General features: G+C 36.0%; 1 protein-coding gene and 1 non-coding gene across 16 annotated transcripts in view; both read right to left on the reverse strand.

The window, feature by feature from the left end:
• TMEM131L (transmembrane 131 like) overlaps nt 1-24,645 on the reverse strand; it is a 69,060-nt gene that overhangs the window by 30,984 nt on the left and 13,431 nt on the right. For 11 of the 15 annotated variants that reach the window (XM_060686891.2, XM_087874482.1, XM_087874478.1 and 8 more), the window contains exons 4-8: nt 14,598-14,666; nt 13,730-13,853; nt 9,287-9,403; nt 4,477-4,587; nt 2,060-2,137 (exon numbers count right to left, since the gene is read on the reverse strand). In XM_060686891.2, coding sequence (XP_060542874.1) covers nt 2,060-2,137; nt 4,477-4,587; nt 9,287-9,403; nt 13,730-13,853; nt 14,598-14,666 — 499 coding nt within the window. The remainder of the gene's footprint in view (nt 1-2,059; nt 2,138-4,476; nt 4,588-9,286; nt 9,404-13,729; nt 13,854-14,597; nt 14,667-24,645) is intronic. The other 4 variants (XM_087874484.1, XM_087874485.1, XM_087874483.1 and 1 more) reach the window with 1 other exon arrangement.
• Nucleotides 2,869-2,999, reverse strand: LOC117679975 (small nucleolar RNA SNORA66). Its single transcript, XR_004595505.1, has one exon. It is a non-coding gene; the product is annotated as a small nucleolar RNA SNORA66 (small nucleolar RNA).

Genomic DNA, 24,645 nt, shown 5'->3' on the forward strand with positions numbered 1-24,645 from the left:
TCATACATATTATGTTGCTTTCATGTAAATAGTTTAAGTTTAATTAAGTCTATCTAATGATTATATGTAAATTGAATTTATAATTTACATATAATTATACAACCATGGAAGAGGTAGTAATATCACTATTGATGATGCAGTGTTACTAGATCCACTACTGGATCTAGAAGTGAGTCTGCAAATCTGAAATGGAACTAAAAAATTTGATCATGTTAAATAAACAGAATGAATGATGAGACTGAAGCAGTTACCTGAGGCTCTAAATGCCTGCACTATGAAGAGGGCAGCAGTGGTATCCCACTGCTAATCTCTTCTAGTTATTGAGAATGGTGTTATGAATCTCTGCAAATTCTAAACTACTCTCCTGCTCTCATCTGCCAACTCATGACCAATGCTGAATGTTTCATATACTCAAAACTCTGGAATGAATTCCATCTTGTTGTTTGATTTTACTTTAACGTTTTTGACAGTATTAAAGAAAAAGCTTTGTTTGACATTCAACATTGAATTGGTAGAAGAACATTTTTGGAAGCTGACTGCCCTTCATTCCAGAACTTCCAAGGTCCTCCATTATTGAGGAGTACAGGTAGTCCTCACAAGAGTTTGTTTGGTGACCATTCAAAGTTACAATGCCCTGCAAAAAAAGTGACTTTCACACTTACAACCATTGCAGCATCCCCATGGTCACGTGATCAAAATTTGGATACTTGGCAACAGGTTCATATTTAACATGGTTGCAGTGTCCTGAGGTCATGTGAACAGTTTTTGTGATATTCTGACAAGCAAAATCAATGGGGAAGCCAGATTCAATCAACAACCATGTCACTAATTTAACAATTGTAATGATTCACTCAACAACTATGGCAAGAAAGGTTGTAAAATGGGAGAAAACTCACTTAACAAATGTTTCACATAGCAACATAAATTTTGGGCTCAATTGTGGTCGTAATTTGAGGACTACCTGTAACCCCTCTGCATTTTGTTGGATATCTAAAGGGCACCAGGACCTCATAAAGGAATGAGAGATGAAAGCTAGTCTCCAAATGCTACCTTCTACCGTGTTTCCCTGAAAATAAGACCCTGTCTTATATTTTTTTGAAATCCAAAATAAACGCTTGGCCTTATTTTTGGTCAGGTCTTATTATTTTGAGGCACGTGGCTCCTCTTTCCATCTTAACTGATTTCCAGCTCTGCATTTAAATATTTTCGGGGAGTGCTTATTTTCAGGGGGAGGCTTATTTTAGCACATGCACTCAAAAGCCTGATTGGGTTTATTATCAGGGGATGTCTTATTTTTGGGGAAACAGAGTACTAGTATGAGATTATCTGTCAGTTGACTTCTTCTTCCACAAAGGTAATCCAGGAAGAAAAAGTTCTTGAAAGTAATTATCCTTTTTTTCATAGATGGAGTAGTAAACATGAGAAAATTAGTATTTTCTAAATACTAATAGATACATTGAAAGTGTTGATTCTGGGAAAGGATTATTCTGGATAATTTTACAATGTTCCATTCTTCCTCTGAATACCACCAATCCAGCTGTTCTTGGGATGGGAACATCCCAGAATTTAAAATGGCAAGTTTTGCACATTCTTAGAGTCACTTTAATAACAGAAATTGCAGTGTTTACACCAATTTAAGATCCCCAATATAGTAAGAGAATCAAGAAGACAGGAAAGGAAACAACACAGAAATCTGTTAGATAATAACCAGCTTAAAGTTGAAGAAAAAGAATATCTAGAATAAAAGTGGTTCTGTTTAACAAAGCTAATTATTCACAGAATAGAATGTTTAAGAGCTATTATTAAATAATTCTAATAATGTTCATGAATAAATATTAAAAAGGGCATTTAGGCCATATATCACTTGAAAAAGACCTGATAAAGATAAAGAAGAGAAAATTAGTTTTGAAAAGATAACTTCAGTGTACATGCTAATGTATACCTGAGCAATGAATCAGAACTGGTTCAAGTCACATCTAACAGCAGCTCAATTTACTGCTCATAGATAAAATGCTTATATTTGTAAAAGCAAATTTAAGAGCAAACATACATGCCATACCTTAAAATAATGATACAATTTGTTATGTAAACTGCATTCAAGGCGAACTTTTACATGACTGACATTCCTAGTTTCTGCCTGAAAAAAATACATAACCAATAGTTTTATAAAATATTTCAAGAAATTGAAATCTAGAGGAAAAAAAGGAGAAACCAATAATATCTAAGTAGAACAAAAGGTTGTGTCAAAGTACAGAGAAGTACTTTATTAAAATCTTGGGCTTCCTAACAAAAACAAGAAATTGGGGTCTCTAATTACTGGACCCAAGGCTGCTAATCATAGAAGCCTTCCATTATATACTGTATACAATGTACTTCAAACATTTTAAGAATATACAAATGGCATGTATGCTTTTTAATGTTGTAATTTATGTTATTTGTGTTAAAATAATAAGTAACCAAATACTTGAAAAAGTATTTATAATTTTGTAAAATCAGATTGTCAGAGGTACTTATTGAAGAGTTTGCATCCAAAATATAAATATAAAGCATAATATAAAATTTAATAAATTTAAATAGCATTGTTGCTCATTCTATTTCTTTCTTACATTCAGAGTTTTAAATTTCCACAAGGGGGAGCTATAAGATCTTATTTAAATTCTTTCTATAAGCACCACCTTTTGTGGAAATATTAATATATAAGGTCCAAATTTGTGTTTATTACCAGCTTTGTTAAAATACAGTGCAGGAGAACCAGCAAGACCTACACTTATACTTACACTGAAAGAATATTTAATAAATCAGTATATTGACTAACAGCGTGACAACTGAAACAATCAATGCATCTTTTAATAAACTAGGGACTGTTTATGTTGTCATGGTATAGAGTAAGCAGCCTTGCTATATTTAAGGCTAGTAAACATCTGTTACCACGTTTAATTTAGCAAACCTGTTCCCCTTGCTTCTGCTACATCACGCAGAGCCAGTGATCGAGTTTGCATGATTTTTTCTATTTAAAATAAGATTTAGACTTATCGTCCCTTTTCTATGTTTACTAAGAGTATATGAAAGTGTATCTTGCCCTTTAAAAACATATTTATCCATAAAACAGTCAATAAAACACTGTTTTTCCTCATTAAACTAGAATTTTAAAAAAAGTTCACCTAGCATTCCATAGTTCTAGCTCCATTTAAAGATTTTCCTGTTTGCAAAGTGGGAAGCCCAGCCCTTAGCATGCAAATCACACCCTTTAGTTATATTCTTTCATATATAAATCAAATATTTGTGTTCTACAGACTTCAATGCATTTTTATTCTGCCCAAAGTTTCTAAAGACAATGAGACACAAACAGAAATAGTTTATGATAGAAAAAAAAAAATCTTGAAAAGCACACTGATTTGTGTGCTGAAATTCACATTCCTGCTTTTTCTGCTCTAAAGTGGTCAGTCGGTATGCTAATTCAATTAATTCAGTTCCAGATAACAATCTCTTATAAAATGGCCAATCACTACTGATCAATTAATAGTGCTGCAGTAGACAAATGCTACAAAGAAAGATCCATATTTCTTTCCAAGCTGAGGCTCATACTTAGCTTTTCAAATACAAACCACAAAACAAATACTCTAAAATAGTGTTTTCAATCTTGGCAACTTTAAGATGTGTGGACTTCAATTCCCAGAATTCCCCAGACAACATGGCAGTTGAAGTCCACACATCTTAAAGTTACCAAGACTGAGAAACACTGCTCTAAAAATAGTGTTTAAATTAATAAACAAATTAAATATTATTTGCATTTAAACTTAATTAAAATTAAATATATGATTTCACCAAGTCCTGAATTTAATTATTTCTCTACATCTGTCACATTACATATTGCAATGTTTAGAAGTATGCAGCCAAGGGAATCAGATTGTACATTTCTGTATTACATAATACTATGTAAAAGTCCTTAAGACTGCTTTAGAACAATTATGAATTGATCTAATTTTCTCAGTGTTGTTATGAATAAATAACAGCAGCAATCAATGTAATGAAATCCTTAATATTTCTTTGTAAGCAAGTTGAAAAGACTTTTAAAAATCTCATTAAGAGATTCGCTCTCTGACAGTACCTTATTTAAGAGTTTATGTAACAAGCAGGTTTGTATGTCAGAAATTTTCCCTATTTAAATTAGTTGGTGAAAGTGAATGAGAATTATGTCAAAGCATGGATGCATGAGAAAGCAAAACAGTTAGCTTTATTTTTAGAGCAAAAACCTCAGCACAACGGAAACACTTGTCTGCAAAACCACAGCCTTTAGTTATCAGTTATTTTATCAATAGGTTTATTTTTTCCCACCACTTACAAACTCATTATTAGAATCTTCAATTGTCAATACATTACCCATTCTCAACTTCCAGGTCACATTTAAAACTCCAGTTAATACTGTACTTAATAATAAACAGGACATTAAGATTTTTTAAAAAAAGAATACAGTACCAGTGTTTGTGAGATCTGAAGACTATTGATATGTGGAAGCAGCAAATAAGTGTTTGCTAACTCCTGTTTAGAATCTTCTGAAATGGCGTCTGAAGTTCCGGTTCCAAATACCTAGTGCAAAATGGCATGTTATATTAAATATTTCCAACAATAAATGTAATAAAGAACTGCAATCTTTTACAAACACTTTTATATAATGCTATTTTAACAATAAATAAGATGTTGCTGTATTAAAATAGCAAAAAAGTGTCCCAAAGTAGAGAAACAACAACTTTACTGAACTCTCACAGTAGCGGCACAGGCCTAGTAATTTAGGTAAAAGCCTCTTTTAGTGTACTGTACTCCGTTTTCTATTTTCCTAAGCTACTATAATTATTCTAATTATTATTATTATTTTCTCTCCCTCCCTCTTGTGGGGAGAATAAGAAGAAGAATTAGGTATGTTCACTGCTTATTTATAAAAATAATGAAGGTGGGATAATCTATATAAATAAAAATGTAAATGTCCGTTTGTACATAATCGCACATCTCCGAAAGTTCTTCACCGATTGCTTTCAAATTTTGAAACAACGTTGCATCCGACTACGGGCGTGTTTATATATACTTATATTATATACATGTCACACCTGTGACAGGTAAAAACATGAAAAACATTGGAAAACATTGAAAGATATTGCCAAACATTGAAAAACATTGAAAAACAGCGCCATCTGCTGGACGTAAAACCAACATGGCAGCCTCCCAGCCCTGATTACGCTCAACAGATTTCTGCTCCTTATATTTAAACTCTCCATATTGCTTCCAAGAAACTGTGCATTTGGAAGGCAGACACGACCAAGGGCCTTATCCTGCCACCAGGCTCGGCAGGAAGGCAGCCGGCTCCCTGCCGGGAAGCCCTCACAGCTGGTGCTTCTAGGGCTGGGTGGGGCCCGCCCGAGCCTGGCTCTGACCTCCCCCTCCCCCGGCCGCCCCGCGAACTAGCCTCGCCCGCCGCTGCTGCCCATCCCCCTCGCCAGCCACTCTCGGGGCTCCCTCCAAAGAACACCTGGCAACGAGGGTGCCTGGGTCCGCCGAGCGGGAACCCTCCGTCCCTCGCCTGGCCCGAATCGCACCTGGCCCAGCACTACCACGGGCCCCGAGGTCAGAAAGACCAGCCGCTAACCGGCGCTATGTGAATCTGGTCGGTGAGCGGGAGATGGAGGCAACTGGAGCCTCGGGGTCACTTTTGACCAGCGCCGCCTTTGATTCCCAGGTGGGCGCTCTGGCAGTTCACGGAGCCTACACGAAAATTTCAGCCTCTGGCAGAAAAGGGGCTCCGCGGAGGCTTCTGGGGGCGGAAACGGCCAGGAGGGAGGATGGCCGGCCCTCCTTCATTTCGCCTGGAAGAGCGGGGGATTTAATCATTCCCCTGCCCTTGGCAGGTGGGGGAGGAGAAGCAGCAGGGGTCCAGTGGGGTGTGTGTGGCTCCTGGCTTTGCCGCTTTCTTCCTTCGGGCGGGAAGCCCCAAACCAGACTCGAATCCCCTACGTGTCTCCCCGTCGAGCCTCAAGAGAACATCTGTGTAGGGAGGATGGAGGGAGCCCCAAGTTTCTGCTATGGTGCGGAGAGCTGCGAAGGCCTGGCCTGAAAAGCAAAAGGCGATGGTGGGGGATGCAGAAGAGGCCAGGCCAGAGACAGAGATAAACAGAGAGGGAGAGAGAGACATAAAGAAATACAGAGAGACGGGGGAAGACAAATACGGGGGGGGGGAGAAAGACACATATAGAGATACAGAGAGTGGGTTGGAGAGAGACAGAGAGAGATACAGAGAGAGGGGAGGGAGAGAGACAGAGAGATACAGAGAGAGGGGGAGAGAGAGACACATAGAGAGATACAGAGGGGGGGAGAAAGAGACATAGAGAGATACAGGGGGGAGAGAGAGAGAGACATAGAGAGATACAGAGAGGGGGAGAGAGAGACACAGAGAGATAGAGGGGGGAGAGAGACATAGAGAGATACAGGGGGGAGAAAGAGACATAGAGAGATACAGGGGGGAGAGAGAGAGACATAGAGAGATACAGAGAGAGGGGGAGAGACACACAGAGAGATACGGGGGGAGAGAGAGACATAGAGAGATACAGACGGGCAAGAGAGACATAGAGAGATACAAAGAAAGAGAGGGAGACAGAGGGAGGATTTTGCGGTTCCCATTGTTTTTTAGCAACTGGTTGTCTGCCCTAATCACCAGCTGGCTAGGTGTGGCTCGGGGGCTGTCTTGTGACTGATGAAAATGAGTGACGTCGAGTTGGCCACGCCCACCAAATGTTCGTGGAGAGTTTGGAACTTCAGCCTCACTCTTTTAGCCCAGCGGAAGCACCAGACTGGGCCACAGCAATGCATGGCCGGGTACAGCTAGTAATAAATAAATTCATGCCAGATCCAAATTCATGCTAGATCCTTGAATGCTCAACTCTAAATATTGCTAAATTCATCCCTACTAAACATAAAACACATTTCCTGGGGCGGGGGGAGACAGATCTGGGCAGCATGAATATGTTCAAGGGGTTGTTGTTTTTTAGCACATTGATTACAAATGAAAGCATTTCAAACATGCAAGTAGTCTCTGGTTAAGAAAGACTTCCCTATCTCTGTCCTGTACTTAGGACTACTTATTACTAAAAATAAGAGAATGGCATTATCCTTCCCTGAAGCCAATGAAGCTGTACAATGTTTCGGGAACTGCTAAAAACAAGCTGTATATTAAAAAAAACACTTAGCTTCAGTGGTTCCTGAAAGAATTGTGCGGCTTCAATGCTTTGTTGGCTTAGGAAGGACCGCACCATCTGCTACTGATATTTTTAGTGATGGGCAGCCTGTTTTTATCTAGGGGTTGTCCTTAAGTCAGAGGTTCTTACCCTGGGGACTGCCTATATTAATATCACTTCTTTCCACAATTTTATATCAGAATCGTGATACACATGACCCCACAAATTAAAGATGAACATATATTTTAATAAGCTTAGTAAAACAAAATTTCCAAAAATACATTTTAGTTTGTAAGACGGATTCCTGAAAAAAGAAAAAGGAAAAAAGCAGTTTGAAAGACAGGTAAGATTTCAACCGTTGGTACCGAGATAAATAGGATGTCCTATTTAAAAATAAATGTAGTCCATTTTAAAAAGAGCTTCTTCCCTAGGATTAACAACAACAACAAAAACAACCTCAAGAAAGGTTGAAAGGAATGCAATATAAATGGACAGAAAATGTTTCTGCATGCCAGTATGGTTATTATCCTTTTTAAAATCGGGATGAAAATAAAATTATAGCTTTCTCCTCTGTCACAGAGTTGCTTTGTTTCTTTCTTTAAGTGTCTAAAAAGAACACTTATAGAAAAAAAATAAAATGAAGGAATAAAATGAAGGAAATTTTCATACGGTATATAAGCATATGACTTACAAATAGAGTTCTTGAAAGAAAGAAGCTACAGGTGTCCACAACTGGGACTGGGCTTGCCTTCTTAAGTCAGTGTGGTCATAAAGTGAATGTGATCTGACCGCATTAACTTACGACAGCAATTCCAGAACTCTGCATTGTTGTTGTTAACAGAGAATCACATATCATTCAGGGAGAACCCACCTCAATCCAAGCCATTCCAGGCTTGGCCCCTCCCAGCCCCAGGGCTCGCTAACAGACTGGCTCTAACTACCCCCCCACCAATCTCCCCCCCACCCATCTCTACCCTTTTGGCTGCCCTGCAGGCTGCTTGGCAGAGTGGCAAGCGGTCTCAAAACTACAGAGCTCCAGGGCTGCTTACAGTGTCCCAGGAAACCCCAGATATCCCAGCAATCATTCATTCACCCAGCTGCCTTCTCTTCCAGTTCTCCAGACTCTCACCTTTACATTTAGCTCCCATGGCCAAAGCAGAAGCACCTCCCTGTCTTTGCGGTCTCCTTTTTGAATCCAGCTTCTCCTGCAAACATTTCCCACATCTACAGCAGTGCCAGCAAACCTTCATTCCCCCAGCTATCTTCTCTCCCAGTTCCATGCACCGACCTTTAACTTTTTGCTGTCTTCTTTTCAGACCCAACTTCTCCAGCTTCTGTCTTCAGAAATCTGTTGTCTCCAGAATGACTTGTTCCAAAGATAGCGCAGCTTTTCAAAAGCTGTGATATCTTTGGAAATCTGTGCTGTCTTTCCAAAGGCACTCTGAAGAGAGCTCAAGTTTACAAAGAGAGCCCTGTCTTCAGAAAGAAGGAAAAACAGTAGGAAAGTGGGAGACATTTACCAGAAAAGTTGGGTTCAAAAAAGCAGTTCTTACTCAAGTTCCATGCTAGTATAAAAACTAGGGCTGTAACACAGGCATTATATTCTCAGATGACATGATGCTTTGGTCTCCACTATAGTCAAAAGTAATAATAAATAAGGGGACATGGTGGCTCAGTGGCTAAGGTGCTGAGCTTGTCGATTGAAAGGTTGGCAGTTCAGCAGTTCAAATCCCTAGTGCCGCGTAATGGGGTGACCTCCCGTTACTTGTCCCAGCTTCTGCCAACCTAGCAGTTCGAAAGCACGTAAAAAATGCAAGGAGAAAAATAGGAACTACCTTTGGTGGGAAGGTAATAGCATTCCGTGCGCCTTTGGCGTTCAGTCATGCCTATCACATAACTAGAGGAGAAGATACCTTTAAATGTCAACCTCTTACACAGCATGTAGTGTTCTGCAAACTGTATTTATTTGGACTGTACATCTTTGACAGTTTTCAGTTGTTTGTCCATTACACCATCATATGAAATCAAGTATGTTCTGTATCTCAAGCTGGTAAATTAATAATTACCTGATATGAAAATATTCCATGAGATGAGGTATTTATAAATAATGAACTTTCAAAACTGCCTTCTTCTACTGGAAGAAAAAGTACTCTGAAATAAATTTTTCCCATTGCTGGAATCACCTACAAATAAAATAAAAAGCATCTGATGTTCAAAATATTAAATTGCCATTAAATTATTACAGACTTATAAATTACAAAGAGACAGCCATTACTTCTTTCCTCTACTATGATAAAACTAGCCAAAATACACTCATTTGCACATCATCAAATCTAGAACCAACTCCCAGAAATATTACACTGTCCTTCTATAACCCATAGGAAAATTATTGTCTTCCAAGTATCATAAAGAGCCATGGTGGCACAGTTGTTAGAATGCAGTATTGCAGGCTAACTCTTGCCAACTGCCATCAGTTTGATCCTGATGGGCTCAAGATTGACTCAGTCTTCCATCCTTCTGGTATGAGTAAAATGAGGACCCAGACTGTTGGGGACAATATGCTGACTTTGTAAACCACTTAGAAAGGGCTGTAAAGTATTGTGAAGTGGTATATAAGTCTAAGTGCTATTGCTATAATAGTGGTGTTCTATTATCTGGGCTTCAATATGCTATAGTTTGTATTAATCATGCTTTGATAAACCAGTATAGCTAGGTTACCCATAACGCTAAGCTATAAATCATTTTTATGAATAACAGTGGCCAAGTTTACACACATAGCTAAGCCAATGTTTAGATTATGGCTAAGCATTGGGGCACAAATTCAGCCACTAGCTATTCTCACATACAGCTATTAATCACTGACATAATGCCATTTCATAATGGATACATTCACACATTACTCCAGGCTAAAAACTGATATTACACCTGAATACAAAATCCATTTTAAAGGGATTTAAATGGATTTCATGTGGCATTAAATAGCAGTGATTAGTATTATATTACATATCCTCTTCTCATTCCTCTTGGCTTGTTCCTACTTTATAATTGTAAGTGACACTTGTAAGGTCTGGATGAAATGGAAAGCTACAATCTGTCACAAATTAGTAAAACTACAACTAGAACAAACTAGAGATTACAATTAACAGAGAATTAACAGAAGACGAAAACTCAGTTCCAATTTACAAATACGGAATGAAGCAAAATATTTTAACATTGGACATATTGAAGGATATATTTGAACAATGGTCTGAGAAGTTGATTTTAAGAGTGACAGCCTCTACAAACAGACTGTGTTTAAAAGATGCTACAGAAGAGGAACAAATATTAGCTGACTTGATTGAGAATGATTTAAAGGTGGATTTAAAAATGACATGGAAAAAGATGTTACACAAGTCCGATTGATGTATTAATAATTAAAAGAGATGTATAAAGCTTTGATTAAGGTTAAAAGAGATACATTGCTATCTCTAGTAACCCTTAATAGACTTTTGCTGATCAGGACTGAAACAATGAAGCTATAAGGATTTGTTTATAGATAAAGAGATGGGATACGGGAAAAAGATATCATTTGTTTTATTTTAAGAATAGGTGATAAACTACTGAAATTATTTATACTTTTGATGAAAAGGAAAGTCCCTCTTTCTCTCTCTCTCTCTCTCTTTCTCTCTCACACACACAAAGATGACATTTTAACATTAAGGATGTGATGCAAAAACCTCTATGGAAATGAGTTCACATTTCCATATACTTGTTTTATGTTGACTGATGCCCTTCAACAGCAACTGAATCTGCAACATAATACAAACCACCCTTGAAATCAGGTCAACTTTAGAGTAATTTGTGACAAGATGGGGATAGCGAAGAAGCACTGTAGGAAAAAAAAATTAAGATGCCTAAATGTTCAAACTGATCATGGATGCAAACTGTAGAAATGGTGGTGGACTTTAGGAGAAACCCTTCCATACTACCATCTCTTACAATACTAGACAACACAGTATCAACAGTAGAGACCTTCAAATTTCTAGGTTCTACCATATCTCAAGACCTAAAATGGACACCTAACATCAAAAATGTCATCAAAAAAGCACAACAAAGAATGTTCTTTCTGCATCAACTCAGAAAGCTCAAACTGCCCAAGGAGCTGCCGATACAGTTCTACAGAGAAATTATTGAGTCTGTCATCTGCACCTCTATAACTGTCTGGTTTGGTTCTGCAACCCAACAAGACAGACACAGACTTCAGACGATAATTAGAACTGCAGAAAAAACAATTACTACCAACCTGCCTTTCATTGAGGACCTGTATACTGCACAAGTCAAAAAGAGGGCTGTGAAAATATTTACAGACCCCTCACATCCTGGGCATAAACTGTTTCAACTCCTATCCTCAAAACGATGCTATAGAGCACTGCACACCAGAACAACTAGACACAAGAACAGTTTTTTCCTGAACGCCGTCACTCTGCTAAACAAATAATTCCCTCAACACCGTCAAGCTAGTTACTAAGTCCGCATTGCTATTACTCTTCTCATCGTTCCTATCACCCATCTCCTCCCACTTACTATTGTTATAACTGTAACCTTGTTGCTGGTATCCTTAAGATTTATATTGACCGTTTCCTAATATGATTTGATTGCTTATTTGTTCCCTATGACTACCATTAAGTGTTGTACCTTATGATTCTTGATGAAGGTATCTTTTCTTTTATGTACACTGAGAACATATGCACCAAGACTAATTCCTTGTGTGTCCAATCACACTTGGCCAATAAAGAATTCTATTCACTATTCTATTCTATTCTATTCTATTCTATTCTATTCTATTCTATTCTATTCTATTCTATTCTATTCTATTCTATTCTATTCTATTCTATTCACTCCTTATACTTTGAGAGGAAGTTCCAGATTAGTCTGGCTTCAAAAAAGCATGATAAATTGCAAAATAAATTTTATTTTGCAAAAAGAAAACATGGAGCCAGCAAACCATATTTTAAATATTTCATTAAAACAGCTGGTTATCAGCTTCTGTTAAGGTTTAGCCCACTGAGCATAAAAGGAGGAACCTTACAGATATATAGACCTTGATCTCACATCAGCTCTGCAGTTTCATGTACAAGTTGCTTTATGTTTCAAGACTTGAATCACATTTCAAACTTGCTATTTGCATTCTGTGTGCATTCACATCATGTACTTTATAACAGGAAAAATATTAAGTTTTATAAAAAGGAGGGGGGAAACTTTGTGGTATGTTCCCCCAAATGAGACAGAACCCAGTAACATGTTGTCAACTCATCTTTATTTTTTAAAGGATGTGATCTAATCATGCAAAATTATAAATATACTTCTTGGTTATCTTGGTATCTTTTAACAGGTTTTAAATCAGAAATATTTCAGTTCTTTCACAGAGGAGTGTGTCTATTTATTAATACAAACTGAGCCAAAGCCACAACTTTCTGTCTTAAGACTGGTTTCTTAAGGGTTTCTAGGGAAGTGATATCCTTGCACATATAGCACCACATAAAAGAAGAGTTAGTACTTCAGCTTTTAATAATGTGGTTGTTGCACACATAGGTATCCTAGCTACGACTTGTGTTATTGTGTTAGAAACTTTTTGTACTTGCAGTTTGAGTGCAGTTTGGGGATTGAAATTTTCAGGAGACAAAATTCAGACTGGTTTCAGGTGTTTCAGTATGATAAAATAGCACTAATGCATAAAGACTTCATTGTGCAGGTAATCCTCGATTTACTATTGTTTGACAAAGTTACAATGGCCTCAGAAAAAGTGACTTATGACCTAAACTTGCATTTACAACCGTTGCACTACCCCCACAGTCATGTGATTGCAATTTAGGTACTTGGCAACTGGCTTGAATTTATGATTATGCATTTTCTATTAAATGACTGGTATTCTAAAATTCCAGAAAAGTGACTAAATTATTGTGATATAACAATTATTGTTAGAAGTCACTGGACCAAAGTTTCTCTTATAAATGGACTATACTGAATGCTTTATTAAAATTTTTGTATGTTGTATGCAAACATACATTAGTAAAATATAAAAGAATATTTAAATATTATGTACACTTGATAAAACATTTTATTTGCAACTCTGCATTTTACAAGCAATGTTTCCTCTCTTTTGCAAGTATTTGCTTCAGACAAAATGATAGAAATGATAGGATGATTCTGAATGATAGAAAAGAGGATTTTTTTTTCTACCAAGGAATGAAAAAAATATATCGGCTTCAATGTATTCCCTCTTCCAATTTAATATTGTAAGTCACCCAGAGGTAAGATGGTGGTGAATAAGTTTAATAGATAAAATAAAATTTAATAAATAAAATATGACAACAGCAAGTTAATGTGACCCTCTTTTCCGATATGAATGGATGTAAGTTCATTTGTTAATTATAAATTGATTGCGTGCTTACAAATATAAGCACTGCCATTTTGGCAAAAACTTGCATGCTACTGCAACATAAATTTCAAAAATATATTAAAATACTCACTCTGCTATGAGCAGGGGACACATGAAAATGCCTAGTTGTTGTAAACACTGAATTCACTAGAATGTCTCTATCCTTATTAGGGTTGTAAGCATAGAGCATTTTAGCTTTGGGCAGCCCCAGTAACCTAAGGAAACAAGAAAAGGTGAAATAGGAAGACAGTGCTAGAACAATAGATCTTTCTTTTTGCTCCAACTCAGTTTCAACGCTATAGAATTATATTCCACAAAAATAACATTATTTTTAACACGATTTGAAAAAAGATAATTTTGCAATAACTGAAGACATAGTGTCAATGCCATGGTTTACAATGACACAAATTCTTCTTTCCTAGTATTGTGGCTCTCTCAATATTTGTTGATTTCAATGTATTATCCAAATATTGTTCTCATTTGCTTTTCAAAGCAGAATCAAACCAGAAGAGTATTGCTTGAATATGCTGAATTGGGTTTTAGGATAAGGACAAACTATAGCTAAAATTAGCAGAGACTCAATATAGTAACAATACATGAGCCTTGGCTTGATCACATCATAACAAACCATGGTTTCATATAACACTACATCTATGATATAAGTAGGTAAACAATGTAGATTAAAAAGCAAGCTAATACAGCTGTTTTACATATTCCTCTTAAGAGCTATAATTATTTTAAAAGTTAGCTAATATGCTGCTTCTTTCACAATTTAAAAAAGTATTTGGTATTTGTCCATTATTTATTTTTCTTTTCATAATCACCCTGAAAGTATTGATGCATCTTATATAATAATTGTAATGAGAAATGAAATGAGACAAACGGCTCTTTTCTTGAAAATATTATTTTGGTATTATATATTATTTTGCCTTTATTCTGAAAAAGTGCAAAATACTCACTGCATTCCAAAATGGAGAATAGAAGGATGAAAATGAAGAATCTTTCCATCAGGCATTTTTGCAGAAAACCTGAAAAAGAATATAGCAATGACTGCAGAATCTTATTAGATAAGAGAATATATAAACACTCCTTCAATTAAATGTGTAGCATGCTAAAGTCCCAAAGCCTCTGCTCCAATGGGGGGAAAAGATCACTGAACTATACTGACTCTCAGCCTCCCAACTTGGTACAAAGCAAAAAAACATTTCGGATTCATCAGCAAGATAGTAGTGGTTCGAGAGAGTAAGCAGAGCTCTGCACACCGTGTCTCATCAGTTTCTAGTGTAGCTCACCCATTCAGCAGTATCAGCACCGTATTCTGATATTTACTTCTCTACATCTCTCAAAAAGTGACTCTTTTGAAAGTTTATTTCAAAAGTATTTTTGAAATACCTTATTTTTATCTTCACATGAGAAAACTTGCCCAACTCTCAGAAGCTTCTATTTCAGATAAAGAATGATTTTTAATTGCACATAGCTTATCCAAAAATTTACACTGAAGTCAGGACCTAGTTTTAATCACAATGCCCAAGGCAGCACATGTTACCAAGTTTTTTAGTTCTCTTCCATGTATTCATTTACATAATATCTATTTCTACACACCTTTGAATCAGTTTTTGTCCATGAATCAGCTTCTAAGAACAGAAGCCTACAGCTATATTATTTTCAATGTATGCAATCAGCAGCACAACTTTATTACAATTTTAATCATAGAAACACATAGTACTGATGCAGACAGTATATTTCAAAGTCAGATGTAACATAAAAATTCAGCTTAAGATAACTGCTCTTATATTTGTAATCTGTTTTGTTGTTGGCGTTGCCATATAACCTTGCCCATATTAACGGAATTGGTCTAAAACCTTAATTCTTCTGATCTTGTATTTCATAATACTTAGACTGACAGATCCAATTGTTACACATATATCTGCTTTTACAGCGACCTGTACGGCTAGATAAGAATATGAGCAGTGAAACTGAATGTTTTCCTTGGAAAACCGGCAACCATTTCATTTGCTGTCTTCAACGCTGCTTGTAATCACCCCAAGGCCTGCTATGCTGCCTCACTATGGCAGAGTGAAGGGTGTTGCTGAGTGGAGTGAATAAAAAGCACTGGGAGTGTACATATTTTCAACAGGATTATCCAAGGCATGAAGCTCATCCAGCTGCCCAGCTACAGAAAACTATAGAGATGACTTTGAAGTAACAATGTGATACAGCAAAACATGAATTAACTCTGGGAAGAAAAGAAAGTGATACTCAGAAATCTGAAGAAATAATGCCTTGATTCTGAATCAAGAAAGGGAAAATGCTAAAGGCTTTCAAGATTCTGTTACTATAACAACAAAGCAGAGTTCCAATATTTCTTGTCCATTTCCTGATCTGGCCTACTTGGAAGGCTGACACCAGCTAAAAGAAGCAGATATCTATATTACGTTGCAGTGTTATATGATGGTGTGTGAGATATAGAGATAAAGACCATTCTACTGACAATGGCAAAGGCATAATTTTATATTTGTCAGGAAAACCACAATGGTAAAACTACATGGGTAGACAAGATAAAGCTATTGACAATATAATTTTGGACAACGAGCCTTTCAGATCAGATGGCACTAGGTATGCTACTAAAAAAGAGCTGAGAACTTCTCAGAATTGTTTCTGGTGTGGCTTTCCAGATAGCAAGTTAAAGAGAATAAAATCTGAAGTTGTAAAAATAGAAGTACTGTAGGAACATGGAATGTGAGCTGCATAAAGACAGGAAAGGTCAACACAGTGAAAGACGAAATGAATTTACTGCACTCTGACATCTTTGCATCAGAGAACTGCAATGGCCTGGAATGGGACACTTAGAAGATCGTACTGCTTACTACTCAAAAGATAATAAGCAAAGAAGTGATTGCACTGTTTTTAAAGTTATAAAAGATAAAGCAAAGACAATATTTGGGTACAGTGTAATAAATGGACAGAATAAAATCAGTTAGGTCTTTTAGACAACCAGTCTATGTGACAGGCTGGGCATGTTTATGCTCTAATCACTATTGCAGAAGAAGAGGCTGACAAGGTTTATGGTCAAGTTCAATCTGAAATTGACAGAACATGCAAGTAAGATGTGCTGCTTTTGCTTGGGGACTTGAATGCCAATGATGAAAACAGCAAGGCAAGAATGTTATTGGACTGTACATACAGCAAACAAATGAAAACAGGAAAACAACTTATCAGTTTTTGCCAATTCAATGGTGTCTCTGTTGCTAACAGTCTTCAAACAACAAAAATGACACCTACACACATAGATATCATCACATAATACACAAAGAAATCAGACAGACTATATTACTACTAAAAGGAGATAGAAGAATTTAGTTACAACAACAGATGTGGCCAGAGGCTGACTGGAATCAGGGTGGATAAAAATCAATGATTTTTTTTTTAAAAATCAAAAAAAATCAGATTTTTTTTATTTAACTCGGATTTTTTTATTTAAATCGGATTTTTTTGATTTTTATCGAATTTATTTTAATAAAAAACTTAAGATAGTTTTCTATTTAAGATACATAAATAATTTAGTTTATTCAGCATGAAATGGAGCTTAATTATGTAGCATGAGGCTGTATATTCTGCAACACTGGGACTATCGGTGAGTCAACAGTGGGTCAAAGGAGTAGCAGAGATGACAGTTGCTCTTTAAAAATTATGATTTAAAGCGAGTTGATTTAAATCAAGCCTTTTTACTAGTGATTTAAATCATGATTTAAATCATGATTTAAATCAACTCGATTTAAATCAAATCCACCCTGAAGTAAACTCATTATATAAATAAGACAAATCTAAACATAAAATCCATTAAAATATACTAACAATATACTTTACACACACACATATATAAACGAATTAACTGCGGATAGAATTTTAACAGGTTTTTAAAAATAAAATTTCAAGAATACCTTTTATTAGCATGTGCATGTTGTAAGGGGTTATTAGCACGAAGCCAGCTCTTTGCTCCATTCTCTGACTTTATATACTGAACTTCGTATCTATATGTGGAGCACTTAGGTCAAAAGTCCATGCAATCTGCATTGACATCTTTTATCCCAAAGGAGATTGTATATGCAAATCCAGCTTAACCTTTGTTTGGTAACACAAAGGCTTATGTTTTAATACACAGATGTAGCCCCATGGAATGACCAGGGATAATCTAGATCCAAATAGCCATAAATATTCTCCAAATAAAAGGGTTACTTTTAAAGGAAAAAAAAAGAGTTTGGCCCTATTCTATGCACACTGAGGATATCTCTGTTATAAAGAAGGGAAATGCAATTAAAGAAGAGAAGAAGAAAACACAATTTGAAGCAATAGGAAGTAAAATGTCATTACACCCGGCCACATTTTTATACGTTATATATACATTATATATTAATACAATCCAATTCCTAGTCTTAAATAAATAATGTAAACTAGATTTTGCAATTATATAAAGGATCTGTCAATGTAGGTAACCTGTTTCCAAGGCAGCCCTGTGGGCCGGATCCAGCCTACAGGCCTCGAGTTTGACACCCCTCCTCTAATCCATCTAATATAAAACCAGTCCTTCTATGCAAATATATTGTTTTGTAAGTTTAAAGTCAACTACATCTTAAACAGAATTTAGATAGATCAAAACTCAAATTAATTTTGAAAGAAATGGATTACAAAGAGTAATCCTTCTGGTCAGAAACTCTTTAACACTATAGGAAAAAGGGTGAGGGAAAACACTATAAATGGAAACACTGCAACAGAAATCAAACTGGCACCGAAGAACAGTAGTTAATGGCAACAAAACATATATGTCATGGGTCAAAGAGTTGGTCAAACAGAAGTCTTTCAAATCTATTCTATTGCTACTTGTCTTGAACAGAATTTTGAAAATAGCAAACAGTACAGTATTGTAAAGCATTTCAACACAGTGTTATTCAAGATGGCATATACTTTAAAAGTGACACTTGATGTTAATCTTTTCTTGTCTTAGTAGACTAAGCAAGATCTAAAATCCAAAATGAAATTCTAACCAAGCTGAAAATATAGTACTGCAATTTTGTAGTCCACAAATGTAGCAGAGGGCTGACACTGAAGATTTTATTTAACTGATTTCTTATTTTTAATTTCTTTAAATGTTATTCTGCCTATCAATTCCAATATTCATTTTTATGAACAATCTTTATTACTTCTAAAATTAGAATATGAAATATAACTTTTAATCACAAAACTACATGCTATATAAACTTAGTTTTGTTTTACCAAAACTTCAAATCATACATCTTTCACAAATGCATAGAGATCTAATCTTGATTAGCCATTTGAACCAAATATCTCATATACTTAGTTCAAGTTAAATATTGCTTATGAAAGTATGTATTTCAAATCATGGCGAAGTATAATTAAAATTACTTCCTTAAATAAGGAAATAAGGTAATGTAAAAATTCTTTTTTAACTTTAGGCAGCCACCTGAATAATCAATGGTCCTGAAAATAAAAAAATACAAAACAAGTAAAATAAAAAATAGTTGTTATATTCTAATAAATTTAAGGCAGATGACAAAATGCAACACAACTGAATTACAAGAGATTTCAAACAGATGTAACTGAACCAATATAGATGCAATAAACATTAGAAACTATAAAAGATCTTAATTAGCACATATAAAATGAAGAATTTCAGTACAGAATGTTAGAGTTGGAAGGGACCTTGGAGGACTTCTAGTCCATCTCTATACCATTCTGAACAAACGGCTGTCCAATTTCTTCTTAAAAACCTCCAGTGTTGGAGCACCCAAAACTTCTGAAGAGAAAATATTCCACGGATTAATTGTTCTCACTATGAGGAAATGTCTCCTCAATTCCAGGTTGGATCTCTCTTTGATAAGTTTCCATCTGTTACTTCTTGTCTTGCCCTCATGTGAAGAATAGGTTGTCCCCCTCTTCTTTGTATTTGTCTATCAAATATTGGAAGACTGCTATTGTGTCACTCCTAGTCTTTATCTTCATTAAATTAAGACATACTCAGCTCCTGTAACCATTTATCATATGTTTCAGCCTCCAGCCTTACTGTTGTTTTCTGCTCCTTCCAGAGTCAATGCTGATAGAAATTTAGATATGGACTATCTGTCCTTCAATTGGCTCTGAAATCCCTCAAGGTGTAGAAGGCTTGGCTGCCAGGAGGGAGGGCTTCCACAAAGACCCAGTAAAGTTAGTGGGAGATTGGAATATTTTTTAAAAATTTATAATTTGATATAAATTTATCAAATTCACATTTCCAAAATGTATATAGCAACCAGAAAACAATTGCTGTTTGTCCATATTTAAAAATTCTACATCCAACAAATGCATCTACAGGAGGAGAAAATACAGATTATGAATTGGTTATACTAGCAGAACTAAGCATGATCCTATATATGGTTTGGTGCTTTCTAAAAAAATAAATAAAATAAAAACTAACTTGTGCAATTTTGGGATATAAATATAGATATTGGGAACTGAAAGAAAATAAAATTGACAAATTTGTACATTTCTAAAGATGGACACATGATTTCAGGGTTTATTTAACAGAAGGATGGGAAAATATATGGGGAAAGGTCTTTTACATCAAATTATTTATTTAGCAAATAAGATTATGTCAGCATTTTTAAAATTCTGCCCTCTTCAAATTGTTTTTGCATTATCAAAGAAGACAGATGGAAAAATAAATAGAGCTGAGGGATAAAGAAAGACAAAGTCTGAGATCAAATATGAAGGAAGCAAGCATTACAGGTAAAATAAAAGGGACGTTTGGAAGTTGTCTTGTCAGCAGATATAGTAATCAAACTTTCCATTTGTTCTTCTAAATAGCTACCCATATTGGAATGAAGTCAACAGCAACTGAGAAGTATTTTGAAGGAATATCTTAAAGTGAGAAACATCTTCATAAAGTATGGGGTATAATGCAGAAACTGCATGGGGCAACGGATCTAGAGACGGAGAAAACTAAAAATAATATTGAACATCAGAACACCAAATATGGTGCAGCCTTCCACCAGCTAACCAAATGACAGCACAACATTCCCGAAAGAGCCCTGGAAGTCTAATTTTGCTCTTAAAATATACTCTTAAAATACTGAGTGTTCTGGCAGAGCAAGACACATTCCCCCCCCCCTTTTTTTTTGTCCCAGGTTATTTGGCTAGCGAATTTGTGAAAGCCTGCTTACATTTGTGATAGATCTCTGCTACATATCCTGCTGCAGTCTGTTCCAGCTCCTTTTTCACGAATCATCTACTGAATCCTTGAGAAGGATTGTACACCAATAGTTTCTGTTACTATAAAATCATAATAAATACAGGTAGTCCTAGACTTATGGCCACAGTTGTTAAGTTAGTAACATGGTTGTTTAATGAATCTGACTTTGCTTGTCAGAAGGCCACAAAAGAGGGACCCTGTGACCCTGCAACCATCATATATATGAGCCAGTTGCCAAGCATCCAAATTTTGATTACGTGACCATGGGGATGCTGCAATGGTCATAAGTGTGAAAAATAGTCGTAAGTCACTTTTTTCAGTGCTGTTGTAACTTCGAACGGTCACTAAATGAACAGTTGTAAATCAAGGATTATCTGTACTTATTTTTCATGCAGAGAAAGGCAAAAGAATGTACACTCTCACCCTAAAACAACACAGGGTAGAGAAACAGGACAGGACAATCTTTTTTAACCTAGCACCTATCAGATATTATGCACTTCCATAGCCCATATTCAAGCTACCAAAGTCAAAGGTTGGAGATGACTGGAAAAATAGCGCAACAGATCAAATTAACTGAATATTTTTAATTATGCACAGTAGCAAACATTGGAAAATAACCATGCATCTTCCTTTAGATTAACAGTATTTAAACTGTGAAAATAGTACTACCTGAACATTTTTAACATCAGATTTTAAGAATCCTTCAGTTAAGGATACTTTTACTCAAATTGTGTCTCTACTTTTAAATTACTGAAACAATATAAACAGATTAACTCATAAAACAAGGCTCCGTGGACAGCAGTTCTGATGTTTAAAAGTTTGCATCACAAATTAGGACAGGTAGATGGAAGCCCCTAGTCAACTATGGCTTATCTCCATAAACTAAGCAGAGCCAGGCCTGGTTAGTACTTCGATGGAAGCTTCCAGAAAAACCTGGGTTACTAGACTAATTTTTTTAATGCAGAAATTTCCATTTTATTTCTCCATGGGCTTAATGTCCATAATTAATCAAATAAAGCCTTGTGCCTTAACCACTGAGACCAAACTGGTTCTAATTTTCAAATACTTTTTGGGAGTATTTGTGTTTGTACAGGTTTTGACAGTGTTTTTTAGTTTTTTATCGTGCTTCCTTTTATATTCAGTATTTTGTTAATCTATGATTAAAAAAATATTGTTACCGGATATCCATGTAATATTCATTGTTGCAAAGAAAGGATTAAAACAATGAAAATTTTAAAAAATCAATTTCTATCCCAATCATTAGGTTCTAGGAAACTCATATACTTAAAGAACCCTAATACCATTTTAAAAAATGAAAAGCCATAAACCCGAGTAGAACTGCATGGCAAAAACATTTCTAAAATGTTCTGAAAACCCAGCAATAGAAAAGCTATTTTCATTTTCTTCTAAATGTTCAAAGGGAGGAGAGCCTATCTTTACATCAGGGAGCAAGGAATTCCATAAACCTGGACAGTCATAGAGAAGGCAAGCTCCTGGCCTGTGCCCATCTCCACTTCTGACTGCTTTCATGACACAAACATGAAACTGCTTTCATGGCGTAGGATGGGCCACCATGTTTAACATAGGAGATAAGATTCTCAAGCAATGGTTTCCTTTTACCCTACTACATAACATTATTCATTGAAGCCAAGAAGTTCTGTTTTGGTCTCATCCATCCAAAGAACATTCTTCTAATAGCATTCTGACTTATCCACATGATCTTTTGCAAACTGAAAATTGTCAGCGGTACTTTTTTGGGATAGTGTATTTTTCCTTGCGATTCTGCCTTACAAGCCATTGTTATTCAGTGTTCTTCATTGGCAATGTGAGAAAGCTCCTTAGTTCTTAACCTGAGGTTCTTTGAGATTTCCCAGGATATTATTTGTCTTGCTCTTGGTCCAATCTTAGTTTCATAAACTTTTAATAGTTCATGAACTTTTAAGTCTACAATATAAATACTTATTAACTTCAAATTGTACTGGAGACTCCAAATAAGCAGAAATTTCCTGACAGTTAGAACAATTAATCAGTGGAATGACTTGTCTCCAGAAGTTGTGGGTGCTCCAACAGGATGTTTTTAAGAAGAGAGATATTTTTAAGAAGCTAAGGGTTTCCTCCCTAAGCAGGGGTTAGACTAGAAGACCTCCAAGGTCACTCCCAGCTCTGTTATTCTGTTATATCTAGCTGCCTTAGTTTTTATTTGGGGGAAAATTTCTGAATATTAATTTAAAGCAAAGGCATACTCTGAACCTGCTCATTTTAGACATACTCTGATAATTATTTTTAATTTGACATGTATAAAGCAAACTTTTAAGACTTTTTGAAAATGGTCTAAAAATGATTGCCACAGTAAATAAGGCCACTACAAAACATTTATCCAAAATGTATCCAGTGACATTGAGCTTTAATATCTCCTCACAAGAATATTTGGCATTTCCTCAGTTCACATTTTTTTTCCTTGGCTTGTTTCCCGAAGGTGCTTAATTGGATCCATGAATATAAATTCTGTGCTTTAATTTGCAGCTTGCCCACCTTCCAAGATAAATATTCATGAAATATTGGTTGCCACTCCATGGTCTAAATCAAGAACTGGAAGTTTGTGAATGCCAGAATGCTCTGCTGTTTTCTTTTTTTTTTCCCCAACCAGCCTCCACACTCTGTACCATGCCCTTAGAGTGAGCCAAGCAATGGGGAAATGCAGTACAATCAAACATGGAGGAAATATAATTTTGCGCTATTCTTCAAGATAAATCATCTTGCATCCATTCATTTAGTGACCGAAGTTATAAAGGCACTGAAAAAAAGGAAATTTTGATCAGTACTTGCGCTTACGAGTGTTACTGCATTCCCATGATCATATGATCAAAATTTGACACTGGGCAATTGGCATGTATTTACGATGGTTGAAATGTTCTGTGGTCATGTGACTATCATTTTCAACCTTCCGAGATGACATCTGACAGAGGAAAAGCCAATGGGGGAAGTTGTATTTGCTAACCAACCATGTGATTCACTTAACAATTGCAGTGATTTAGTTAACAAAGTAGCAAAAAAGGTTGTAAAATGGTTGTGACTCATTTAGCAACAGAAATTTGGGTAGCAAAATAATTTGGAATTATTTTTCACAAATCCTTTTTGTAAAAGAATTTTTGTAAAAGGACTTCCTAAATTGTTCATGCAGTTATACAAAAATTAAAGCATTTTAAGTTGAATTCCGCTGTTCAGCATCTTCACATAATGCCATTCCAATAATATAGCCCCTTTTCTTCAGCCCTTTCTTGTAGTTCATCAAGAAATATTTGAAATGCAGTCATTATTGGAGCATGCATTTTTCCAGACTCATCCTAGAATTTGTAACTTTTTGACATTTCAATGTGCTTTGAAATTCTTTGAGAAAAAGCAACTACAGCCAATTCCTGGGTTATGAGCATTCATTTAGCACCTGTTCGAAGTTACAAGGTAAGTGCCCCCTAGTGTTTACGAGCAAGTGCCAAAATTACTAATGTTGAAGCACCAGGGCAGTTGTACACCCTTATAAATGACTGCAGAGGTCTGCAATATTCACCCTATTCCCCCACTCCCTCTCCCCACAACTGCTTCCCCCTCCTATCCTGCCGTGCCGGAATCATTTACTTTACAAGATCTGTCTCCTCTCTGCCACCATTTCTTTGCTTTTGAGAAAGAGCAGAATTTATGGAAGCTCCTGGGTGCCGTAATATAGCACGAGTTCAGGCACCCATCCTATTTTGCAGAGACTGGATGCC

Source organism: Pantherophis guttatus, chromosome 8 (assembly GCF_059756535.1).
Source record: "Pantherophis guttatus breed Tessera chromosome 8, ASM5975653v1, whole genome shotgun sequence".
Taxonomy (NCBI): domain Eukaryota; kingdom Metazoa; phylum Chordata; class Lepidosauria; order Squamata; family Colubridae; genus Pantherophis; species Pantherophis guttatus.